Source organism: Athene noctua, chromosome 3, assembly GCF_965140245.1.
Source record: "Athene noctua chromosome 3, bAthNoc1.hap1.1, whole genome shotgun sequence".
NCBI classification, from domain to species: Eukaryota; Metazoa; Chordata; class Aves; order Strigiformes; family Strigidae; genus Athene; species Athene noctua.
In genome coordinates this window covers 27,627,986-27,649,594 of record NC_134039.1, presented here as the reverse complement: position 1 = coordinate 27,649,594, position 21,609 = coordinate 27,627,986, and the positions used below count along the sequence as shown (strand labels likewise).

The 21,609-nt window shown below is 36.3% G+C and overlaps 1 protein-coding gene across 4 annotated transcripts in view; it reads left to right on the top strand.

Moving 5' to 3' along the window:
• LARGE1 (LARGE xylosyl- and glucuronyltransferase 1) overlaps window positions 1-21,609 on the top strand; it is a 326,896-nt gene that overhangs the window by 81,568 nt on the left and 223,719 nt on the right. For 2 of the 4 annotated variants that reach the window (XM_074902384.1, XM_074902383.1), the window contains one exon: window positions 19,054-19,240. The exons of 1 other annotated variant lie outside the window; for it this stretch is intronic. In XM_074902384.1, coding sequence (XP_074758485.1) covers window positions 19,135-19,240 — 106 coding nt within the window. In that variant the 5' untranslated portion in view covers window positions 19,054-19,134. Of the gene's footprint in view, window positions 1-986; window positions 1,042-19,053; window positions 19,241-21,609 lie in introns of all 4 variants that reach the window. One more of the 4 variants, XM_074902382.1, reaches the window with a different exon arrangement.

Below are 21,609 nucleotides of genomic sequence, written 5' to 3'. Positions count from 1 at the left end.
TTGGTGCTTTCACAACACATACACTTCCATTCATACCTTTTTCTAACTATTCTTTGTAGTCCTATTACAGATCCCTACATATGTAATTGATTGATGGGACACAACAACTTCCTTTGCCAAAGTACAAACAAGTTCCATAATCCCTTTGAGTTCTCTGGTCCTTGAGAAGAAGAGATATCATAAAAGCTGTAGGTATATGCTTTGTTTTGTTGCATCTCATCCTGAGGAGTCACTACAGTATTTTCCATCTCCCTTGTCCTCCCTCTGTTTAGAAAATACTGCTTTAATTGTGCGGAGCATCCAGTGAACTGACGAGTCCATGTTACCTTATGACAAGCACTGCACTTGAAGAAATTCTTGTGTCATGCTTTCTGTATTTATCTTTTCTGGCCCTTTATTAATTGGAATCTTTGCCTGGAAAATAGGACCTTTATGCTCCTTGTAAAAGCATTGTGAACTAAGAAAAAGCTAGAAGATACTTCATTAGCTTACGTTGTAATTAAATGGTCTGAGAGAGGAAGAGTGTTTTTATTACATATGTAATAAGCAGCATAGATAATGTATTATATGGAAAAATAACTTTTTCTTGTAAAGAGGTTGGAGGTTGTTCATTTATTTTCCTAAGAGGTATTATCAGTGCTAGAAATGTGAGTTGTAATACCTGTTCTGCAATAACAATCTTTTGAGAGTAGCTGGCTCAGTCATCTATAATGATTTTTTTTTTGGCTTTGGATTTTTGTTGGGGTTGTGGGTATCCTGTTTCTTTGGTTAGTTTGTGTTAGCTGGTTAATTGTTTTCCTAAACAAATTTATGATGAAGTGAAATAAATTGAATTGATGCTTAAATAAAAAAAAAACAGGGGGGATAATTTTAAGTTATGTTCCTTTTTGTAGAGGATTTTTGTTTCATGTTAATATATGTGAGTGATTATGTTTCTGTTCAGTTCACAGAATCTTGGATATTATAATTAGCCTTTTCTTTTCCAGGGCTAAGATCACAGCTAACAAGTGATGAAGCAGCCTTTCTTTTACTGGAGCTCAGGTAGGGGAAAGGTCTTTCATTTCCTTTCCCAAACTCTTGGTATTTGTCAAAGAATGCAGAGATGATTGAAAGGGTGTATATAAAAATAACTAAAATTAAAATCAAATTCTAAAATATATTTTTAATGCTTGTACAAGCCCTGTCGTCTTTTTACCGAGAGAAGGCGTAGCTTGTTAGTATGACCCCCTTCTGGGGCCTATTTTTTCATTTTAATTTAGGTCATAACTTCTTAGAACCTGTATCTGAAACTAGTTGCTAATTCTAGCATTAGTATTAATTTTAATTCTGAATTTGAGACATAGTAAGACCTTGTTTTACAAAAGTATTTGGGTACACATGAATTCTATGAAAGTATCTAATCTAGAACCTGTTGTATTTAATAAAAGGGGCATTTTTTCATAGAATCATAGAACAGACCAGGTTGGAAGGGGCATCAAAAGATCCATCTGGTTCAACCTTTGGTGGAAAAGGGAGTCTAACTGAGATTATCTAGCACCCTGTCCAGTCATGTGTTGTTGAATCTTCACAAAAGTGGGTTTATTAAAAGGTAGACATCCCACAATGGCAAAGCAGACTTATTTTAAAATAAAAAAAAAAAAACAACTTGGACTTCAGACAGCATTTGCCTCTAGATTATAACCTTTGATAAAACAGTTCATTTTGCACCTAAACTATAATTACTACCTCCTGTTTCTTCAAAGCCAAAGAATGACAAAATGAATAGGCCTTTTTTAAGGTATTGTGTTTTAGGGATTTGATAAATGATAATGAGAAGACTGTCTTCAATAAATGTCTGTTCTATGTAATTTGAATCTAGTTTTCGATCTTCCTTTTATTTCAGATTTCATGTTTTTTCTTCTGCTTTCCTAAAAAGCAATGGGGTATCTCTCAGCCATTGCTTTCTATATGTGAAGGATTTGAAGGTGAATGAGGCTCCCCCTGGTTCAGATAACATTTTCATGCTGCCTAGATGTGGGAATTATGGGAGTCTAAACTAATAATCATAGTGTCAGACTTAACTGTGAGTGGGGGAGAAGTATGAACTGAGTTAGCACATAAGGGTGTCTCTCTGATTTGCAGTTGCAGTTACCAAGGAAAGCAGTGATTTTTAGCAATGTGTGGGCATTAGAGATGATCTTTTTGACTTGGCAGCAGCTCAAAAGGTTATTCCTGTCAGCTTTGTTAGTGTCCTTATTCCTTTTCCATCACCCTATTTGTGTAATGAAAGATAGTGCTAACCCTGTTCTAGTGTTTTATTTGCAAAACACCTATTCAGGCTGTAATCTCCCTTCCTGTAATTCTCTGCAGAGCACAGTCAGTCTCTATCTCAGGAGAAGTGATGTTAGCTTGAGTGTTTAGGATTCTACATAGCATCTGTATGAGCCTTCACTTCTTTTTCCCTCTGTTCCTGTGTCCTAAGAACATGAGACTTTTAACCAAATAAGGTAATTTATGTGTATTTTCATAAGACTGTGATTGAAAGTCAGCTCCATAACTCATAAAAAGGATCATCTGTTTCCATTTCTGTAAACCAAAAATGAAAAAACAAATTGTTTTGGTTCTGTTCTGTAAATTCTTCATGCACAAACATGAGACACCCACTTGTTCCTATTCATATGCATAATGTGACCAGCGTTAACTTAAATCAACCCACATAAAATTGGAAGGAAAAAACAAGATTATTATTCTAATATCAATTTTTAAATATTGTAAGAATGTGTGCTGTCAGTGGAAAGGATATGAGTAGGAAGGTAAAATGTAAGTCTGCACAGACTTATGTAACACTGAGAACGCATGAACAGGAAAAGGACAGACCTTCGTGATCCTTAGGGCAGAGGCTGTGTAGCTGTAGCCCTGGCTGTCCTCCAGCATAGAAAGAACAGGTTTCTCTTGAATAATATCATGCAGAGCAAGTGTCTTCTGTCCTAGAAGAAGTTTTTCTTTTCTTTGACCAGCTCATTAAAGTTGGAATTTGTCCCTCAATACATCTGTAAACTGCTGTGAAAATTGTCATTTCTTTTGGAAATGATGTTTCATTTATTTCCCAGAGCTCTGATTCAGCACTAAATACTGGGCACACTCCAGATCATAAGACTGCAAAACGCAGTTTTGAAAAAAGCCTTAGACCTTCATACATTTTAATGTTTGACAGAGAAACATGTAGTGACTCTTTTAAGTGTGACACTGGGAACTTCTTAAAAATGAATCCCAAAATGGTCATTCCTTCAAAAAGGTGCAAATAACCAAAGGTGCCTTCTCAATTGTTAATTTTTAATTGTTTGGTGTTCAACCGTGCTGCTAAAGAATGTGTCAGTAAGTTAGAGAAACAACCTGAGCCTGTAGATTCTCTTGAACATTGAAGTGGGAGAGAGGATCTGATCAGGGCATGAAAGGTTTTGTGGTAGTAATGCTTTTAAAGAGGAGTAACTTTCACTAAAGGTGGTGAGCTGGGTCTTCAGAATCCATTTTTTCAGCTCACGTTTCAGACTTAGTCTGATTATAGACAAGGCACATCAGTCTGCCTTGATACTCTCTGTACTATAGAAGATTTGAGTATTTTTCTCTCTGGATAATTTTGGATTGCAAGGTCTATAGGGGCAGTAACTTCCTGTGTTTGCACACCATTTACCAGACATGAGCCTCCCATTGTAAGGCCCGTGAACATAACTGTGCAAAAAGTTCCTGCACTATGAGGAGGAAAGATGTGAAAATCTTGCTATTTTGACTGCAAGTAAGTTTTTGTTTGCATGCTATTGCTGTTATATTTGCACTATGTGGGTAAGCCAGCCACTCACTTCTAGGTTTCAGTAGCACTTTTTTCCACTGCCTGGCTACTTTTATCTTTTTCTGCAACTGGCGAATGTGCATCATTACTTTTTATTGCCTGCCGTTGTCAGAGTAATTCATTCTCATTTGCCTCGCCTCATTCCTTGAGGCGTCAGGGACCATTCTTATTTTGTAGTCACCTTGCTAAACAATGTGACATCTGCTGTCTGACTGTGGCATTGCAGCACTTCAGTGTGCATTGCTGAAAAATGAAAGCGCTTTATGGAATTGTATAGCTGACTTTCAAATGGAGCATCCTTTTAGTTGAAACTCATTTATTTTCTTAGAAACATTTAGAACTACAACATCAGGATGTATAATTTCAGGCTGTCTTAGTTAAAACATTTCTCTGAAGCAATGAAAGTTAGAATACATCTAATTCCTTTCATTGCCACCTTTGAGGAAATAACTGCTTAGAATTGTAGATTAGAGGGGGAAAAAAGTGTTTATTAAGTAATTTGTCTTTACCTTCTTTTCCTGCTGTAAGTGCAAAAACGGGAAAATGCCCCAAATAAGCTAACTTTATCAAGTACCTAATTAGCTGAGTTCTTATGCTTCAACATAAAACTAGTTATGAATGGGATGATAAGAAAGAGTTCTTTCATAACCTAATTTTTAGATGAAAAAACATACATTTGATCACAGCCATTGATTTTCCTGACAGTGCCACAGCCTATGAATTGTTCCTCATTAATACAGCTGTGTGAAAGTGGCTTTTTTCATTTCACATCACATTTTGTGTGACTTTGTCTTTTTTGTAGCTTGATGTGGTGCAGCTTTATCCATGTTAGCAGATGCTGAGGCCCAGCAGGAATGGATTTGTAGAGTGAAATAGTTGATGCCAAGGACCTGATACACAGGCTGCATTCCTTCAAGGTTTTTACAGTATGCTAGTTACAGTCTTATCCCAGCAGCTGAGCATCCATAGCATCCTTTAGCATACACTCTGGAATACATCTTCTGGTTTTGTTTCATCCTAAGGGTATCCAATTTGTGCCCTCACAGACTCTCAATCATGTAACCAAGCCTAGAGTAAGCAGGAATGCTTGGGGAGATTGTGCCAAAAGGGATGGAGGTATTCCTCCTCTGCATTAAAATGCCAATGTAAACTCACTCATTGTCTTCTTTCTCAGTTGTAGATGAAACTGCCTGTTTTCCTGCTTAATTACACATTGATTCACCAAAGGGAATAGAGATTGAATTCCTGGGACATATGGTAGCTGTAGGGTTTCAACTGATAACATTACTGCTATTAGCATGCTGATTGAACTTCTCTCCCCATAAACTTTTTGAATTTTTATACCTCCAAGTCTTTCATATTACTCACACAGTGAAACAGTTTTAGATCCTGTTACCCAAACTCTTAACCTGACAGATGGCACTAAAAACTGAACAGAAAATCCAGCATGTCATTATGAAAAATTACAAAATACACAAAATGTGTAGATCTGATGCATTAATCTTTGTTAGTGGCACTTAGACAATATTATTGTAGTAAAATATTAATGAGGACTGAGTTGTTGCTTAGATATTTCCACTGCAGTTAGGTTTCTTGGATGCCTCTCCTAACTTTATCACTGATGTGCTGTCTAACAATAAATTCAGTTTTCCTTAAATTTGTAGCTTTTTTACTTTAAAGATCCAAGGACTCCTGAAGACATGTAAATATTATGACATTTAATTTAGAGATCCTGGTATCTTAATATCAAGGTACATTACAGGAATGTTAGAAAAGCTAAAAAAAAATGTTGAGACCTTCAAATGAAGACTCTGAATAGCTAGAAAATCCCTGTTTATACTGCTGAAATAGTAAAATTATATTTTCCCAAAGAACTATTTCAATGTTTCATGATTTTTCAAGCTTGATAAAATCCTGCTATCATTTCTGTGAAAAAGCCAGTTTTCCCCCTGAACTCTTTGGTGTAATAATTTGTCAGCATCATTTTATTAGAGGAATGATCTGTTCAGTGTTTGAACATGTTATTGAATATAGCTTTGAAGATGACAAAAATATTGTAAGATTATTGCACATTCAACATGACTTCTCCTGAAGTGTTTTTAGACACTAAAAAGACATCATTCAACCTATAAAGTTCTGCTTTTCTTCATACTACTAGTTTATAATATTAATCTGAAAAGGTCTTAAGGTGGATTCTTATTTCCATGTGAATACTTGGTAAGGTCCTCTTGTTAAAATATTAAAGAACCTCTACCTTGATTGGATACAAACTACTTCAGGCATACTTAAAATGTATAAGCAGTTTGTCACCACAATATGTGTTGGGAAGACTGCAACATAGCAGACCTAGCTGACATGTATCTGCCTGAGCTGGTCCCAGAAATTTCAAGAGCTGCGTGAAAACAGCCTGAATTTGTGATCAATATCCAGTAGTGGTTTGAACTCACTTCCAACAGATACATGCATTTTCAGTAATGCCTACAACAGTAGTGCTAACCCCTACAATCTTCTCAGGAGCGTTGAGGAGGTGGCATGTCAAGTTCAGTTCTTGAAATTCTACTATAACTTCAGCTTTCACTTAAAAGGAAAAATTCCAGGTTTTCATAGTTGCAAGTATAATTCGAGATATGAACTTTTAAAGCTTTCCAATCTGAAGGTGTTATTTAAGCAAATGATATGAGCAGCCCCTTTTTCCTCTTCCCCAGCTGTTAGGGTCTCTTTTTTAGTTCTGAGACACCTGAAGTTGTCAGGCTGCTAATGCTTGTTGTTAAAATGACCACTTAGGCAGAAGTAAGACATATTACCATAGCTGAAGGGACATTTTACAGAAACAGCATTTCCTCTAGCATATTTTTATTCAGCTCTACATTTTTATAGTCTTCAGACCTTCTGTCCAATTATCTAAAGCTTCAATTTCTTATTTAAAGTGGTACTTATTGTCACTTTCAACATATTTCACTGTCTCTTTCAAAATCAGTTTGCAAAGGTCTTTACCTGTAAAGATGAAATAATTTTAAGTTCAGCTATAACAATCTATATTAACAGGTTCCTTTAATCTATTCATGTCTGTTTAAAAAGTCAAATGTTCTTCTAACTACTGAGCTAGAAACACATTTCACAAGTTTTCAAATGTGAAACATTACTGTTTTCTTACACAGTGCTAAAAAAGTACATAAACTTTACAAAATACAAACAATTAACATCCATATTTAGTATTTTGACAAGTTGAAACACTAATGTATTTTCTTTTAAAATTTATCTCGTTTTAGAGAAATTGATTCAAATGAAGGTGATTTTGCTTGATGCCACTGAAATACAAAGTCATTGGTATGCACTTTAGAGCTAATGCACATTACTGAAAGAAACCCCTTCACATTTTTTTCTGCTTTCACAGGGTGTGTTTTAAGGTTAGGTAAGAGATAAGAAATACAGTTATGGCCAAAGAATCAGCCACTTAGGTCGTAATTTACCCTGTACATACAAGATTAAATATAAGCAAATATAAGATCATGCTATTTTTAAGACTGTACAAGACATGTTTAGCAGAAGATGCATAAATACCCTTACATCACTGTGTAGATCTGTCCCTCATCTCCAACTTTGTCATTCTTAACACAAAACATTCATTTGGGCTGTCTTCACCTGATATAGCAGAGCAACTCCTAATAACTGGAATACATCTTAACTTTCTATTAATAGCATGGACTAAAAAATATAGGGACTACAATGTATTCCTCGACATTTCCATAAAACAAGGTAGACAAGTATTACAATTCTGAAACTTTTTGGACAAATAAGGAAAAATAATTGAAAAATTAACTTCATAACTTACAGGACCAAATTACAAGTTGCCTGTAAAATATGTACAATATATATTTTTCTCCAGTAATTAGTGGTGAAAAAAAGTGTGATTTTCTTAATTTGTGTATCCCAAAGTTAACATTAGTACTATGAATTGTAAATGATGACATATTATCAAAGTTCAAACCATTCGATTTGAGCATGTTCTCTAAATTTTCAAATATTCTTAATGCAGTTTCATTGTTGTATTGGAAATAAAGGATTTACCTTTTTCAGCTGTGCAATAATAGGTAATCACTGCAAGTATTTTATCTATCTGTAGTTCTAATCTTCATCAGTCAAAAAAAAAAGATCACCCAAGCCCTTTGCAGCCTTTTAAAAATATTTTCAGCAATTGAAAAAGTAGTTAATATAAACTTGGCAGTAACCAAAACTTGTTCTACCAGTGTGTATCCTTATAGCTATGGGTGAATCTTGGAAAAACAACATTATGTAATTTGTTGTCAAAATCAACCAATCTGTGTGAATCACTATAGCTAATAATAATGTGGAATATTTTTATTAATACTATGGACTACTTTTGTTGCCCTTCAAATAACTGTATTGTTATGTCCTATATTTTTGTATCTCCTAGCAACAAAAAAGTTTTAAAAAGTTTTATTTTTAGAAGTGTGCTAGAAATGTTTTTTGCAATCATATTTTCATGCTGTCTGACTGACAGTTCCCCATAAGCAATGGAGAAAATTCTTCTGCATAAAATGCAGTGGTCTATAGTGTTTATTGCTATCTGTTGCGATACATATGGAGGTGTATCTGGTCTTGTTGGTGAAATACTGGCCTTGGGGTCAGTGTCATGGTCCCAGTCTCTGTACTGATATAAATGAATTGACCCCCTCTAGTTTATGGTTATTGTATCTGCTGTGTACCTTGGCCTGTAGATTCTAAATATTGTGCCCCATATGGTTATGATAAAAGATAATGGTTACGATGTGAGAACAGGACAGACCATCTGTAGATAGCAAAATAGACATTATACCAATGACATTTATACTTCCAAAGGAATTTCCTCCAGAGAGCGCATCCAGATCTGCAGGCCAAGAGGTGAATGGCTGCCATTCACAGCACTTAGCCCCTGTCAAGTTCACCCAAGTCATGACATGATGCAAAGGGTGTATGTTGTATTTCTTGAGGCATTGCATAATGGCAGTGCCTGGACACAGCAAACATGCATAGGCAGTGCTGGGAGATTATTATAGTGCACAGGGAGCTATCTCATCCATGCTGTCTGTAGGGAATGGTCCCTATAGTGAGTCTTCTTCAAAAGTGTCCCTGATTCTGTCAGAAAGACCTAGCTGGATCACCCTCAAAGAAAGCCCAGGAGTCAAGAGATGTATGGAGAGCCATAGCAGCTCACAGATCTGGAACAAGCAAGGGAGCAAGGTTATTAAACAGTATTGGTACACATGGGGTTATTTTAACAGCAGCTCCATTGTTTAGTTTATCTTTTCTTTAAAGTATGTTTCAAATCTATTATTTTGGCTTTGGTATAAGTCGAAGTTATGTATGTGTATTTGTATACATGTGTTTGTATAAAGATACATTTTGGCTTTAAACTATTATTAATATCTATTATGCAGAATTGTTGTGGAAATAAGTCTTCAGTATAGAAAGCTCGGGTGTCTTTCAGAATTCCCTTTGAATATTCATAATATGACTTTCAGTCACTCCTACTTGATTGTCTCACTCTGCCTCAATTACTTCCATCTAGTCAACAACAGTCTCAGACTAGAGAACGAGGAACTTAATTCTTTTCTGAGACTCCTACCCAGATTGTGATCTACTCTTAGACCCACTGTTGAAGTTACTAGAGGTTAGCTTTACTTCTACTGTGGCTTTTCATTGATTGCCTGTATAACACAGAAAAAGACAAATTGTCTTGAAAGATACTAGAATAGAGAAGCAGAGTTAGGAGAGACATTAGGAAGTCTAATTTCTCTCCCCTCATCTCGAACACCAGCCAGTACAAAGCATTCTCTTGTGTTATGACATGTCCATGACTGCACAGTCCTTTACATCCTTTGATCATCAGCATCATCATTATTCTGTTTTCCTTTGGGTAGAAAATATGTGGCAACCTCCCCTCTGCCCTGAAAATGATGCTTATAATCAAATTTAAAGTGGAAATGTTAATTATGTGCTTTTGAATAAGGTAATTCTTTTCAGTATATTCATTTTCTTTAGAAGGGACTTGGTAAATATTTTATTATTTATTATTTCTGCACTTTAATTGCAGAGTTATAGAAACTTCATAGAACAATGTTGATGATAATGAAATCAGTAAGAGATTACAAAGACTGAAGTTCTTATGCAGAGGAACAATGAAATGTTCAGTGAAAATGACTACAATTTGAAGAAATGGGGAAAACATAGAAACCCTTAGTCCACTGCTCTTTTTCTCTAGGCAGACCACCCTCTGTCAGATTATAATTTTTAAATGAAGAGCAAAGAGCTATCCAAGTAACAGATTGGTTTGAAAGAATGCTATTCAACCTGCTTTATGCAGAGGATTAGACTAGATGACCTCCAGAGGTCCCTTCCAACCTAAACTATTGTACAATTCTATTAAAATGCTAACTCTACACATGGAAAATTTGGATTCTTTAGTAAGTGCTTTTTCCAGTGTCTCCTCTTGAGGCTATTTTCTACAGCTTTGTTCAGCTTTGATAACACCTTTCATACTCCTTTTGTAATTGCATTAAACTTACATGCCATTCTTGTCTAATTACCCACGTTGATCTGTGTAGTGCCAGAAAGAAAGCCATGAGAAATCTGTATTTATAAATTCCAGTTTATCAAGTCCTTTTCCAGTGTTCCAATGTTCAAGAATAGTCCTATGTGAAATAACTCAAATGCACAGCTGTTTTCCCTACTTAAAGTGCTCAACACAGAATTATTCTGCAGGAGCTTTGCTTCTACATAAGGTAAAAAGGGGGAGTATGGGAGGAAAGCACCTTTCCCATCAAAGTTGTATAGAACCCACTTAGCTCTGGGAAAGCCTAGGAGATGGATAGTCCTTGTAGTCTGCCTGGATGGTATAATATTTAAGAACAAGTAAATATTGAACCTTGACATGCAAGTATTTCAGCAGCAAGCTTACTTTAACTCACAACTCATGGTGCTATTTGCTGAGGATGTATAAAGTGCTTAGTAAAGTACCACCATGATCATAGCGAAGGATTTGTCTTCTGCTTTTGATCATGGCCACATACATATTACACTTTTTTCTATTTGCCACTTCATTGGTTATTCAAATATGAAATTCTCGGCAATTCTTGGCATCTTCATTACATCATTTGTTTTATTTTTATACAAATTTGATAGAAATATTTGTGGGGTTAGTAATATTTAAGCAATATCTAGTGATGAGGTGAGAACTTTGGTGCTTATATAAAAAAAATTAATTTATTGTCCATAAATTATGAGAAAGTTAGTCCATATTTTTTGTGAATTGATGCAGGTTGAATTGACCTATATTGATTTATACTAGCTAAAAGTTTAACCTGGGATTCTTTGTGTTTCAGTATAAATGCTTATGTGCATTATTATTCATGCATAGTGGACTAGATGTTGGAATTTTTGAGGATTTAAATTGAATAGCCACTGTGTATTTCATGCCTGGGTACAAAATTGTAGAGTCATGGAATTGTGGAACTGAGTTTGGAAGGGACTTCTGGAGACCGTCTAGTTCAACTCCCTGTTAAAAGCAAGGTCAGTCAAGGCAGATTGTTTAGGTCTATGTCCATTTGGGTTTTGAATGTCTCCAAGGATGAATGTTTTGCAACCTCTCTCACTGTGTCCTTGCACTGGGGAGCCCAGACTGGATATGACACTCCAGATGTTTCTCACCAGTGGTAAGTAGAGGGGAAGTATCCAAAGGGACAGCTCCATGCATTTCTGCTTCTCTCACAGGGAAATTCCTCCTCCTTGCCTTCTTGGCTAGTCCTTCCTAAAAAGCCTATATCCATCCATTACCTGATTACTGCAGACAGGTGTCTCCTATCCACATTACTCAACATCCTTTGCTTCCTGGCCTAAACCACTACTTTCTCATTTGTTGGTAAGTTTTCATCTCCTTCTTATTACTCAGAATTTAATTTCTCACCAGTTTGTCCCCAGCCTACTGGAAAAGAGACTTCTGCTCTATGTGGTTGGATGGATCCTGTCTCTTGTCACCAGTCTTCCACGCTCAGAGAGGGTCCCAAGGTTGTAAAATCAAAGTATCTTCTGCAATACCAATTTTTGACCCACAGGATCCATCCACTCCTCCTCAGCTCCTTCCTCCTTGCTGTCAGGATTGAGGAGAGATCCACCTGAGCCCATTTCTCTATTTTTTAAATTTAATACAGGTATTTTATAAAGAACAGTTTGCAAGTACGATGCCAACTTCAATTTCCATCTGACAAATAAGTAGCTTCTGTAAGCCTGTTACAAATCTCCAACTACAAGTTAGTTTTACATGGGGATCTCTGCAGTAAAATGAGGGGTTCCTTTTTTATTTTTTTAAATTTTTTTTTATAATAGGACTTGGCTTCTTAGAGGGACATGGATTCTTTTGCCATGGAGGAACACTTCAAGCAATAATCGTTTTCTCCTGTGCAAAACTTTCTTATGAATCTTTAATCAATTTCCTTATTAGAAAGCTTTGTATGTAAAGGATTCTAATGAAGATAAACACTTTTTCAATAAGCATCCAAGAATTTTATCTGAGAAGCTGAGTATTAGCATCAAAATTCTTGAGAGGTGTTGTGTTGCACATAGTGTCCTACTTCTGATTTAAAGACCATTTTGTTTTCTATGTGATTGCATGCACACAATACCTGAGAAAAGAAATTAATGAATGGACAAACCCATAACTCTTCAGTATTTGATTATGAAGGAGAAATGGTATAGAGGCAGGAAGAACAATGATGCAGCAACATACTGATGTTTTATTCCAGCTAAGAACAGCTAGCATGTCACTTTTTCCTCCTGCCATTATTTCAGATGGAGAAGCCTTCATTTGGAAAGATGTGGAGCTTTGTCTTTTTTTAAGCCTGAAATTCAGATCTGTAATAATGTTGTGGCCTGAGTGTAAACCATAATTCTGGAGCAGAATTGCCTTATTATTGAAAGATTCTTTATCAGTTATTACTGTTGGTTGTTCATGTCTTTAGTGTGTTTATAATTCAGTGACATTGGGATCTCAAATACTAAGGTATTCCTAGTATGTGTGTGTAGTATCTTCCTAGACTTCTGCCATACACAAACCAAGTCAGGCTCTATTTCACTTTCTTTGAACTGTGCTGAGTCCTGAGATAAACTGAGGAGTCAGGAAATACTGGTGCTATGTGCTCTTATAGATGAGGGAATAAAGCAGAGTTTGGAGAACTCATTGAAAAACAAGGTCAGTAGCTGCTTTGAAAATAAGTATAATTCTTGGATTGCAAATGAAATGTGAGTAACAGGCAAGATTGATCTTTCTATCGTGACTGTGTTTTGTTACTGCTATCTCAAGTGACAGATTTTTTTTCTCATATTGACAGTGACATTTTAGTGGAGGGTTAAGAAAAGATTCTTACCCTGTTGATCTTACATTGTGTTATTCCTTGATAATAATTTTTCAAGTTGCAGGCTTTCCTTCTTTTGAGTAGTCTAGGCTTGAAAGGAGAAGGAATGCCATTAAGAATGCATATATAGATATATACATATAAAGGAATATATGAATGAAAAAGGAAAAATGTGAAAGGGTATTATTTACTGCTGTCCTGTGAATACTGTCAGGATAGATTCCCATTCCTGTGGTGGTGTTACTTATAGCTAGAACCTTCTAGAAAACTTTGATTAATAGGAGACTAATAGAATTTTCTTTGAACCATGGCACGTACTGAGTGAAGATATCAAAGAAGGTGTCAATCCAGTGTATCCTTGGAGCAGTTAGCACAGTTCCAAGGCAGAGTTCACTTGTGCTGTCAACTTTTCTCTCTTAGATAGGACTATTTTCTTGTAACTATTTGAAAAGGAGTAAATTTGGTAAGCTACTCCTTTAAAGTGGCTTCATAGAACTTCTGAGGTGAATGCTGAGTCTGAGTTTACTCCAAATCCTTCTTTAAAGTCATGATAACCATAGGATTAAGAAGTCCAGTTTGGAGGGAAGATCTTCAGTGCCAAGAAAATTCAGAGTTTGGGACCAAAGAGAGCCTTAGATTTGTTTCTGTAGCATGTTCTCCCATGTGAGAGAAGAGGTTGATGAGAGAGGAGATGGCATTTTCCTTCAAAACACTATTTCTATTCTAAGAACTCAATAAGTGGAGTATATTATCAAAGGGATGTTTATTTCAATAATGATTTACCATTTAATTCTTATTTTCTAATGCTGAGTTTAATCCACACTCTGTTTTTATGGTACCAAATTTTTCTCTAATATATAATAACAAATAATCTGTCACGTGACAACCAACCTCCATAACAGACTGCAAAGCTGCAAGATAAAAAGTGAACTATGAAGGAGTAAATTCATTTTAAACCCATATTAGCAACATTTTAAAGAAAAAGAGAAAAATACTGGCTAAGATACTGCTTTTTATTTTAGATTATTTATATTGAGTCTGGCAAAAAATTATGAAAAATCTCTTGTAAGGGACAGATGCTACACTGACACAGAGCCAAGGGAAAAGCTTTACAGTGGAAATTGTTCATTGACTCTAAGTGCAAGTGTGGAAAAGCAGAAAGAATTAGATAACATTAATTCCAGAAACATAGCAAGGCCAAGGCACAGGATCAGTGTATAAACAGCTTTAACTGTATATATTCGTTTCAGTGGCTCTGAGAACAAATAGAAGATTACTGAGATAAGATTAACTGTAACAAATACAAGGAAATGTATGAAGCAGTTGGAAAAGTTTATAGTAGAGGAGTTAAATCTAGTTAATTGTGTTTGGGTTTTGTTTTTGTAATTACTTCTATTGTTCCACTGAACTCCTGCTGAATGTCTGACAAAGTTGAGCTGTCATGCCACAATTAAAAAAACCAAATGAATAGAAGCTGAATACCAATGTGATTAGTGTTACATGCTTTAATATATGTAGTGCTTATACGGGTTGAGAGCTGCTTCACACTTAGCTAATCCTTGATTTAAAACAAAACAACCACTCTGATAAGGTAGTGTAGTCAATGGAAGCATTTGGCCATATGTGTCCGGGCTGAGCTCGGAGGTGGTGTGCAGGCAGTGGTACCTCCTCCGAACTGCTCCTGTGCCCAGATTCTGTCATCAGTTGATGTTTCTTCTGGCATCAGTCACACCACTTCACCTTTGAATTTCTGTGGGTGCTCTGCAGAGAGCTGGCTTTCTAGAGGGCACTGAGCAGAAGGCTAGGCAGATTGTGAAGTAATGCAGAGAAAAGACCTTTTACTGGTTCTCATGTGTTTGAGAATGGTCAGTGTGAGGTTAGCAGTTGGACTGGAGGATCTTCAAGGTTTTTTTCCAACTGAGATGATTCTGTGAAGGTAACAAAAGTCACTCCATTCACTGCTGCATGTGGTAAGAAGGTCATGAGTAAGTCATTGTAATGAGAAACTAAATTTAAGTCCCACTGTGACCCCATACACAGGTTATTGTCCAAGCTAGTAGCCTTTTATAGCACCATTAGCAGTAATTAAGGATTGATGATGTTGTATTAATGTCTGTTCTGTACACATGCAGTAGGTTTATAAATGTTGAACTGGGTGTATTGTGGAAGTGTAGAGTATCTGACTTACTGACAGACATACATGCATGATGTACATACAACTAACTTTTGTGGATATTACTTAATCAGGTTTCTAAAATATAATTACATGGTGATCTTGAAACATATTCAATACATTAAAAATTTAAGACCAAGGGAAAAGATCCTGAAAATGCATGCACCTTCTCAAAATCTTCTGCCCATGCAGAAGATACAATTGTGCCTGGACTGGTGAAGCTGACACCATGTTTCAAACTGTGACCCCCTTACCAGAAGCTCTCCCAACTCTTCCCTTTCACTCTGGGGCTGTCTTGGTCTCCCTTGCTTTGAGATAAAGATGGCTAAAGTTCCTGATGTTCATTGTGGCTCGGTTAGGTGTATCTGAATATACTAACATTGGGCAACAGATAGAGGAGCTATTTTTAGATCAGAGTATTGCATCTAGATCCTGTGCTTAAATTGGACAGGTACTTCCTCATCCTTTTTTTTTCTTTCCAGCATATTTCATGCTCTGTGTGTCTGAGTACAGGTGTTTAGTTAGCACAGCTGTTGAGACTGAAAGCTATCAGGAGGAATACTGCCTAGATTTGTATAAATGAAGTCAGCCATCTTATAGTGTTTGTTATTACTGAAAAGATGAATATAGCTAGCAATGTCATATCTGAAGCAGCTTCATTTTTAGCCTGTATTATACATCAAACTCCTTTCTAAGACCTTTTAGGAAGGTGATGGTCTGATTCAGTAGGACTGTGGCTTGAGGAGCAGTGGATGCTGCAGAAGCCTGAAAGGCAGTGGCCAGCTTGTATGGTGGAAAAGTGCACAGTGCTACTCTGTTCTGTGCTCAGTCCTTGCTGCAGCCAGTGTTGTCAGTCACTTTCCTTTCATGACAGATAACAATCTGGCACCTGTTGAACTGAAAGGAAAACAAAGACAAAGAACGGCAACATTTTCTTTCAATTTATTTGACAGTGGTATGTTAGGTAAAATTCTTTATGAGTAAAAGCAATTGAGTACGAAGCTCTTACTTTAAGCTAAGCATCTTCTTTACCATTCATGGACCTTTTATACAATTTCTTGTGTAGGTTTGCACATGATGTGTTGTCTAGTTTGGAAAAAAATACTTAGCAGGTATGGTGATTTTTATAGACTGAAAACAAATATTTAAGACTCAAGGGAAGCAATTCACAACTTTGGGGAAGTGGGGAGATAGTAGAAACTTCCTTTAAAATAGTTTTTAGCTCTTTTCTCATTTAAAGTACCACTAAAATTATCTCAACATTTCCTAGGGTGATCCATCACAAGTTGACTTGCCTGTCTAGTATTTGCCCAAATGTATTCCTAGTTAGGTAAAGGATGCACATGAATGTGCAGAATGATTTGACTGATTTGTCTGAATGATGACAATTTGTAGACAACAATTTGCCACATTCACAGCCTCCCTTTGTAGCTAAATTGGAAGTTCAGTGTTGCTCCTTATACTTTCTAAATTTGTTAGGTTACTTTACCTTCGTGGGGCAGAAAATCTGGATCTTGTCCTCCATGTCAACCTGTTCAGAAACTTAACTTGGATGGATATTTAGAAGAATATATATGAAAAATTGAATTATTTCTTAAATGTGCAGCCTCAGGATGTTAATCTACTACCAGCACTATACCCCCAAGCTTCAGAGCCTGGGTGTCATCCCCAAAACTTGTAGCAGTGTACTGGTAACAGCATGACTTCAGAAACATGTATTCTTTACTCAAGACTATTCTACTATACTAATACTATTCTTTACTTTGCCACCTGTGGGTTTTGCAGGTAGCCTTGACAGAAGCAGTATGTATCCAGTGCATGTTGCATTACAAGATGTGGCTATTTGAGAATGACCCTGTTTGAGTGGATTTTTTTTAAGATTTCCTCTTCTGTGCTCAGATTGTGTGGTGCATGCCATGATGTTAAAAAAATATTCCTACTCAAAGTAAATGATTCTGAACTTTATTCTGTGCACACATATAGCAAGTGTAAAACAGAAGCCAGGAAAATTATCTGTTTTTAAAGAATGTAAAGGACCCTCTTCAGAGTAGTTGCACAAGGTATGTGATGTAAGTAAAATGTAGTCGTTATCCAAATACAGTGAATAAAGATAAGAGTTATCCACAATTTATCTACCAAATGTGTGTCTCTTAACAGAGTAACTCTAATACCACAGTTGTCAATATTAAGTCTGTCCACATTTTGTGCAAAATCTCTGTAGCGAGCCATTCATTGCGTTGAAAAGCTGATACAATGGAATGCTTTTTGTGCTGGCTCTGGAGAAATTACATTCCATTTTATCAGTTCCAAGGTCAGAGTGTAATCATGGCTCTTGAACTGTAGTGTAGTAAAGTGGGCTATATTGAATGTTTGAGGAACAGCTGTAAGATTGCTTGGTTACAGCAGCTAGGTATCTCCAGCAGCAGAATTCTTTGTGTGAACCCATTTCTCTTGTCTATAACTCTCATTTTTGCTGTAATCTGAAATCAGAATTGACTTTCACTGCAATATAGGTGGAGTTGTTGAGCTCAGACATATTTTCAAGACACACAGTAGCAGCTATTAATATGTCTATGTAGGACTGCTTTAAATGCTTATTTCAGCTCCAAGTGCTAGTTTAATCATAAGCCAAAAGGCGCTGTTATTAGACACCTGGTGCTGCTATACAGTTTCTTTCCCTATGATTCTTGCAGACCAATTCTTTTTCTAAAATTGGAAGACATAAACCCTTTCACACAAAACCTGTACTAGGTTTGCATGGACTTAATACTTCCATTTCCTTCTCCAACTTCTCTAGTCTAACCTTTCCTCCCTTTTCAAAAAAAAAACCAACCCAAATGATGAAACATTATTTTTATGCCCTTCATGCCTGCACTAGTGTGAGAATATTCGTTTTCCTGTGAATAGATATAATCACATTATTTTGCCATCTTGGCCCCTCTTAAATGCAGAACAGTTACTTTAAATAAGTTAAGATCAGATTTTTTTTCTCAAACAATGGTACTCTCCAGAATCCTCCTCTTTTCTCATAGCATATATCTCTAAAGCTCCTGATATTCCCATTTGTGACTAAAGAAGCTTCCTTACCTGTTTGCTCTTCCTCTTCTCCCTTTTATATAGCAGTTCACCATCATTGCTTTTTGATTAGCAGTGTGGGTCACTTTAATAACATCCCTCTGCCCTCAAATTTTACCTTTCATTTTTCAGTTCATTCTCTTGAGTTCATGATCACCTGCAGCCAGCTCATCGATTAACTTGTTTGACTTTTGCTCTTTAGGAGCAGGTGAAGAAATAAGAGCGGCTTTCTCCTATCTGCCCCAGTGCACCAACACACATAAGCATCAAAGAACCCCGAGTTTCTGTAGAGTAAAAAGGTGGCAAAAAAGCAAATGGTGATGTCTCTTTGTAAGAGTAGCTTAGTGTGTATTTAGGTGATACAATATGTATTGTTGACTTACTGTCTTAGCTGACTTATAAAACTTGCTTTATTATTAAGTAGTTGTAGAAAATTTTGAAATGGGTACTGCTTTCCAATTGCAGTAGCCCTATTTTTAGCATTGTTCTTTTAACTCTTTAGGAGCACTGGCATAGTTTAACTTTATCTAGAGAGATAAGCTGTTAAAATATTTTTTTCCTTTCCTTTTCAGGGAGTAATATGTGGGAGGCTGTGGACTATTTGCTTCCGACATAGAAACAGCACTGGGTTGGGAATCAGCACTTCAGAGAGAATGCTGGGAATCTGCAGAGGGCGACGGAAATTCCTGGCTGCCTCTCTGACCATCCTTTTTGTCCCAGCCATTACATGGATTTATCTGTTTGCTGGGAGTTTTGAAGGTAGGAGGGGAATAATGGCTGGGGATGGGTTAGAGTACTGAATGATCTGTAATCGGGGCAGACAAATGCAGATCAGTCATCACTGATTTTATTTAAATAAATCTGGTTTGGCCTGCATAGGAAATAGTTCTCAAGGTGCAGATTTCAAGCTAGGGGCTTCTGTGTCATGTTCTCACTGCTGAGAAGGAGGTAATTGCTGGCCCTGGTTATTTGATTTTCCTCCCATCTTTGTACTTTCAAAAAGTGCAACAAAACCCCCCCACCTTACTCATCTCTGTTTTCTAACTTTTAAAAGTTGTAAGAGTTTACTTTAATTAAAATTTACATCTCATTTGAGATCTGCCCTTAATATTATTTAAAAGTGTTTTAAAATGCATCCATATATATTCTGGGCACTCTTTGCACATCTCCTGTTCTTATGGACCTGTGTATTGGACCTTGTATGTATGGATGACATGGGGCACTAAGTCAGATTTTGGGACACAAAGCAGTGTCTATCTGCAAGAGCATGGAGGGCCTACAGTACAAGTCAGAGAGAAGCATGTCTGGCATGATTCTTTGCACAGCGGGCTCTGCTAGGTCATGGTCACTCAGCTGCAGGCTTTCTCTTGTCTGGTAGTCCAGTGTGCTGCTGCTCACTCGACTGGGGAACACATGTTGGTACCTAGTTTGTGGAATGTCAGACAGTGGTGGGATGCTGCTCTATGAGGTGTAAATGTAGCAGCAAAAAATTATATTAAATGTTTTAAGGGCTCCTGTTTTAGTTATGTAAATACCTACAAGGCCAAAACCTGCATGAGGCTCCTCTCTTGCCTTTGTGTGAAGGTTATTAGTTCTGGATGCTGCCTCTATGCTTATTCTGCTAGAAGGCTGAAGACAGAAAATCAATGAATATGTATATATAATCTCTTTATATAAAATCACTTTTGAATTCATATCCTTCTGGGTGGCGATGGGTTTCTATAGCTGGAATATCTTTCTGTCCTCTTCTTTCTTCAGGTGGAGATGCTCAGGTTTATAGGTACATTGACTTCCAGCTATATACCTAGCAGTTTTTATAATCAGACTTGGAATAACCACTACTTTGTTTTTTAAATTTTTTATCTTAATCTGATTTTTAATCTTTTTTTCTGGTGTTGAAGGAGTTCAGCAGTGATACATCAGCTAGGTAAGGTTAAAAAATATTGGATCTCCTATTTTTGGTACTTTGTAGCTTTTTTTTTTGAGATGGAACTTTTTATGTTTGGCAATAAGCGTTTTATTTTGGCAGGAGTATAAAAAGCTGTTTCCCTCATGCTATGATAACTAGAAATGATAAGGTGTTTCAGTCTTTTAAAAACAGTTCAGACACTAGTTTACAGTCGGGTAATTTTAAAAAGACGTTGTTTAAAATGTCAAGCTTCTTGTAACATTGGTTGACAAATTTGGGCTTTGTTTCAAAACAGTCAGATTCCAAGTTAAATTACAAGTAAAAACGTATAAAGACTTTTTTTGTGTATCACATACATGTCTGAATTAGTTGTGTGCCAGGTACAAATATTTACTTATGCAAATTTATTTGGTTACTTAAAATTCTGCCTTAATGAGCAGTAACTCTGTAAGTTCATTCTAGAATGAACTCATATGGGATTCATGTTAAATTGGAAATATGAGGGGTGCTGGCTGCATAATTGAAAACTGTTGATGTGGCAGGCAGAATAAATGCAGGCCTCACCTTTTTGCTTTTAGAAGAGTATTATGCTGCCTTGTTTTAATGACTATTTTGTGTCCACAATTGATAATGGCATGCTCCTTTAAATTCCTATGTGTGTAGAATCCTTTGTTTTTACAGTTTTATTTTTACTGTATTTGCAAAATACAAATCTTGAAATTTGTTGCTATATGGTACCTGGAAGTGATCTAAAGCTCTCAGTGTGAATTAATCTTAAATGCAAACCAGGGAGCAAAGCCCATTACCTATTAAGAAGCCTTGCACTAGAAAAGGACTAGAAATTATATAAAGTTAGTAACTCTTTCTGTTATTTTTTCTGTAGCAGTTCTCTTTTTCTTTTTGGGTGGGGTATGATTTAATCTGTTGGTTAAAAACTAAGGTCAGTTAGAATATTTTAGACAAATAATAGCTAGTGTTTTCATTAACTTGTAGGTGTTATGGGCAGAGAGTTATAGCCATTTTGGTATTTTATCTGACTTTTTGTTTTGTACTCCTATATGGTTCACACAGTTTACTTATGTTTTAAGCTCTCTGTGTACACTTGCATAAAAAATGTCCCGCAACAGCCTTGATTTGAATCCAGCAGGAGTGGAGAGTCCTCTGTTTTCTGACACTAGTTTATTTGGTTAATCACAGGCAGTGCTAGAAGTTTTCTTTT